Source organism: Sinocyclocheilus grahami, unplaced genomic scaffold (genome assembly GCF_001515645.1).
Source record: "Sinocyclocheilus grahami isolate Dianchi unplaced genomic scaffold, SAMN03320097.WGS_v1.1 scaffold97.1, whole genome shotgun sequence".
Taxonomy (NCBI): Eukaryota; Metazoa; Chordata; class Actinopteri; order Cypriniformes; family Cyprinidae; genus Sinocyclocheilus; species Sinocyclocheilus grahami.
Window position 1 is genome coordinate 1,909,275 of NW_015505276.1, and position 5,113 is coordinate 1,914,387.

General features: G+C 35.0%; 1 protein-coding gene across 1 annotated transcript in view; it reads right to left on the bottom strand.

Annotated features, from left to right (window-relative positions):
• The window catches only part of LOC107587999 (protein tweety homolog 2-like), a 50,916-nt gene extending 49,263 nt beyond the window's left edge, over positions 1–1,653 (bottom strand). Inside the window, exon 1 of the mRNA XM_016275981.1 lies at positions 1,289–1,653. Coding sequence (XP_016131467.1) covers positions 1,289–1,417 — 129 coding nt within the window. The 5' untranslated portion in view covers positions 1,418–1,653. The remainder of the gene's footprint in view (positions 1–1,288) is intronic.
• Positions 1,654–5,113: the final 3,460 nt, after the last annotated feature.

Consider the following 5,113-nt stretch of genomic DNA (forward strand, 5'->3'; position numbering starts at 1 on the left):
AGTTTCACAATTTGAGTTGAATTACTGAAATAAATGAACTTTTCCACGACATTCTAATTTATTGAGATGCACCTGTAAGTTTATTTTTAATTCAGCTTCTGTATAGGCATACGTCTTAAAAATGCTTTTGAACACTTCTTGCCCTGTAAAAGGAAAACAATGCATATGGGACATGTCACACTGCATGGCAAAAACTTGCTGTTCACTGTCAGTGATTTCTTGAGTTCTTTCTTCAGTGAGTCCTTTCTCAATCCTGCCCTCCCCTCCCCTCCCCCTCTCACCTCGTTTCCTGTCAATATATACTGTCCTATGCTAATAAAAAGTCAAAAATAAAAAAAAATTAAATCTAAAAAAAAAAGTAGCCTAGAATAAGGTATTAAATAGGTTTTCGTATGAATTTAAACAGCAAATACATTATTAAAAGAGGGGGAAAACAACCATTGAAACAGCAATACATTAAAAGTTTAAAAAAGCATCAAAACGGGTAAACTTGATTTACACACTGACATGCAGAAAATAATCAACTATAAAAAATAATACTAATTCACTTAAAGGTTCAGCAATGTTTAGGTGTTTTTCATTCATATCAGGTTGAGGTAAGTTGTCACACATTTTAAATGATATAAACGTATGCAAGTTATTAATTATAATATTTGCTGGACAAAACAAGGCTTTGGTATTTTTTTGTATGTTATTTTATTAATTTTATTTATTTGCAGTCTAATTAATTGCTTAACTCATAATTTCTGCAATTTATTTATTATAACTTTTGTTGGCTAAAACAATGGTTTGATATCTCTATATTCTATTTTATTAATTTTATTTATTTATTGCTAGACTAATGAGATGCTCATTGTTTACTTCATACTGAAAAGTCTTAGGATGTTTAATGGCCTGTAACACAGTGACAACTTGCCCCGTAGTAGGACAACAAGCTCCAATTGTGGTCAAGCCAACTTGTGTTTAATTCCCTCTCTTCAAGCCATAACAGTGTAAATGTTCAATGGCTTCTTTTTGTTGATGTTGTCAAGTATTTGTGTCTACATAGAAACTCACTTTCAAAAATTGTAGTAAAAAGTCTTTCCCTTAATTAAAATGATACGTATAAAATACTCTTGTCCCGAGAACACGCTCAAACTTTAAGTTGAAATCTACCTTCATTATAGTTGACTAAGCTATGAATTTGTGTCAGCTGTTTACCCACCAGCTATGGCAGAAAAAGATCATATTTACTTTTAGTTTTCCCCCTGTCTCCCCTCCATAAACTACAAATCCAAACAACTCTCACCTGCTGATAGCTGGTGTCCTCCGGTTTAAAAGTGCTATCAACCGTCTGGAAATTAAAATTAAGATGCGGGAAATTGTGCAGCCAGTAGGTCCACCATGGTGCAATGTAGTCCTGGCGCGATGAGGCCATCCCGGACGTGAAACTCCAAAACCGCCGCTGATTTCTGGAGCGCTCCGGTAATCCTCACCATTCACTCTAAAACACCAAACACAACAAAAAATCCGCCACCCGTGGACGAGACACGACGACCAGAGAGGCAAACACTGCGTAAAAGTATTTCCACTGGCTCTGTTTGCTTACAAGGATGCATAACACAAGAGTTGAGTGTGTAAGTGCATGCAGAGTGATCAGCTGTGACCCCTCAAAGCCCCTGACACTGACTGACTCCAAGCGCCTCTCCTGCGGCTGCGCACCGCGCGCGCTTCTACAAAACCCTTCATCACTCCAGACAAGTTGTAAACTCACTTAAGCTCAGTTACAGCAGATGTGTAAACAGCACAAAATGTGTGTAAATTCACAATGGAAAACAACTGTATAAAATGTGCTACTAAAAAGCTTACAGGTGCACACTGCTGTCAAATAAATCTCACACACAATATAATAAAGCAACCAGTGTGTCTGTATACACAGAAAAAAATATTGAAGTCCTTTTGTTCTCTTAAGACGTATTCGTTAAATACGTAAATTCATTCAATTAAAAAAATATTAATGCCTAATTCAAAGAAACGCATCTGAGACATTTTTAGACAACATAGAATTCATGTATTCAGACAGTGAGTGCCATTAGCTCTTTCACTCCTGTTCAATATTGACATCTGGTGGACAGAAAGGGCACTTCACTCAAAAATCGTCCTATTCCAGGGTTTTCAAGCCTTTTCAAACCAAGGGTCCCTGGCAGATTAATTTTTAATCCCTTTTGAATGTAAAGTAGCCTACTACACTACCCACAATTCTGAGACAAAATCCACCAATTAGAGAAGTTACTGTTACTGTGGAAACAGGAATGGTTTGAAACCAGTTTTTGTGTTTGAATATTTAATATATTTCTAATATATTGTAATTTTAGACTTACAGATAATGAGTGTTAAAGACAAAAACATAAATAAATAAACCGTAGTCAGGATAATACTACATTACCCACAATCCTCAAACAAAATCCACCAATCAGAAAAGTTTCTATTACTCTGGAAACAAGACTTGTTTAGTTTTTGTGTTTGAATATTTAATACATTTCTAATATATTGTATTTTAGGTTACATTAGGTGCTAAAGTCTTTCAGGAGACAAAAACTCAATCAAACTGTTTTAAAAGTTGTGAGTTGTAAAAATGAAGTGATCAAGGACATTCATACTGTACAGTGTATGCAAATGTCAAGACTTTTTTTTTCTCTTTTTTTAATTAAATATGGTGTCTAACCTGACTAAGGTCTATACACAGGAGTTCTTCACAAAACTTTCACCTGAAATGAATTGAAGTCTAGTTTAAAAAAGAGAACATAATGGGAACACAAAATACTTCAGGAGGGAGCAAGGCCAAAATATCACTGCTTAATCAACAGCGCTTATTCGCCGTACTTGATGAATAACACATTGCACTATAAAAGAAGTCAAGTACACAGTCTTGTACCTTTGTCTTGGAAAGTTATTAAATGTATAGAAAATACGTATGAAATAGGTCAGCATTAATGAACTGAGGTTATTAAGCAAATATATAAACTATTTCAATTATGCATGTTGAGCACATTTAAATAAATAAATAAATAAAAATAAACCTAATGCTATCACTTTCTACACACTCCATATGTTATAAAATTCTGGGATAGTAGATATGGGTGGTAAATTATTTGTTGAGGCTGTGATCACGAACCGAAAGGTGGCAGTAGCACATTACAAGTCAAAGAGAATAAAGCTAAGACAAGTAGAGTGAATGACCATGAAAAGATTTCCAACACCTCAGTGCACTGAGAAATTAACTTTTCAATTAAAGGACACGTCCATAAAATGACAATCTGTTATTATATGTGCATGCTATGAATCATAGAATCTCAAGTGTGCTGTTTCTGTATGAGTTCAGCAATGCAGACATTGTGAAGATTGTAAGAAATGTGTTGCGCTATCAGCCGTATATAGCATATTTGTCATATTCGGCACGTTTGGTTTCAAGGTCAACCGTGCAAACCTGCCATGCAGTTATTTTTGAGTACAGGTCTGATTGATTTTAATATCAATTACTCGTCTGACTGCAATGACCTTCCTGCATAAACAATCAAATATTAGGCACCGGCTGTACCGACAAGCTTCAGAAGCTGTAAATATGCTGTAACAAAATATAATGAATTATTATGACCCACAACCTTTTGCTACATAAAACCGAGTTTGTCAACTCATACGCTGTAGCAGTTTTGGGATTCAAACGAGCTTCAAATCTCATTTGCGTAATTTTTCTTTCTCAATTGCTCCCTCAATTGACATTATAAAATCATGACAATGTCCCAAGACACCACAGGATGAATTTGCGTAATAAACATTTTCATAAAGGTTGTAGCTGACATCATCACAATGACTCTGAGAGGGATTCTCTCCCCATCACCTGCCGTTATTACACATTAATCCTCCAATTCCTGAGCCAGCTTGTGATGGTTTGCTTTTGATGTTCAGAACAACGTATAGTGATATTAAGGAGTCTTTCCTCTTTGGTTATTGCTTTTTGGGATTTGGATTCCTAAATCCCTCTGTGGTGCAGTGAGTGACTAAGGCCTATACATATGAATGAAGATTTACACATCAGGCTCAAAGAGTTTGCGTTCAATCAGACGCCACTGCTCACTATAGCTCCGAGGGCTGAGCTGAGAAGCAATATCCCACATTCAGAGCAGGGAGATTTTTCTTTTCCTCAGACTTTGTATTATTCTGATCTGCTTTCATCCATTGAGACATTTATCTATCTGAAAATCCTTGACTAACTCATCTGTGCCATCATGAGTCATGGAAAAGCTAGCGTATGTCTTTAATCATGGCTATTTTTGAGTACTTCTGCTAAAATGTTTAATTAGGAAGGAAGAAAGTGTGCTATTACTGGACTCAGTCCTCTAAGAACTCCTTAGCAAACAACACAGCACAAAATCTAAAAGGTAAATCTTTTACCCCAATGTTAGTACCTTAACAGTACTTTAAAGAAATCTGTGCTTTAAAAGTACATATTAGTACCTATTGAAAGGTACCACACCAGTGATAGCTTTTGTACTTTTTTTTATTTCTTAAAGTGTACCTGGACAGTGTTGGGTGTAATGCACAACGAAGTAATTGATCTCTGTAATTTAATTACTTTTCCCTTGAAAAAGTAAGGCATTACTCTTTCTGTAATTGAATTACAGTTACTCCTGATGTAATTGCATTAAATACTGTACATATACTATAGAACAATTCTAAATAAAGCAACAGTGGATTTCACATCAAAATGTAACACGTAATATTAAAAAAGTATGTTTTAATGTAACCTTCTCCCTTTAAATACTTTGGTCAGTTCAAGAATGAATTATGCCATTTTATAGAATTTTTTTGAAAGAATTAAAAGAGCAGTTTCATGTCTATCCTTGTATTGTTCAACTGGTCGAGGTTGATATGGGATTTACAAATAAATTAGTTATAAGTAATGCAATACTACATTTTTAGAGAGAGGAATTAGTATACGTAATCAAATTACACGGTTGAAGATGTAAGTAGTAGCTAGTTATTAATTACTTTTTAAAGGAAACTTACCCAACAGTACTGGAGAGCCACCTAAAATACTTATACAAATGCATTGCAACACCTTCTGAACTACTTA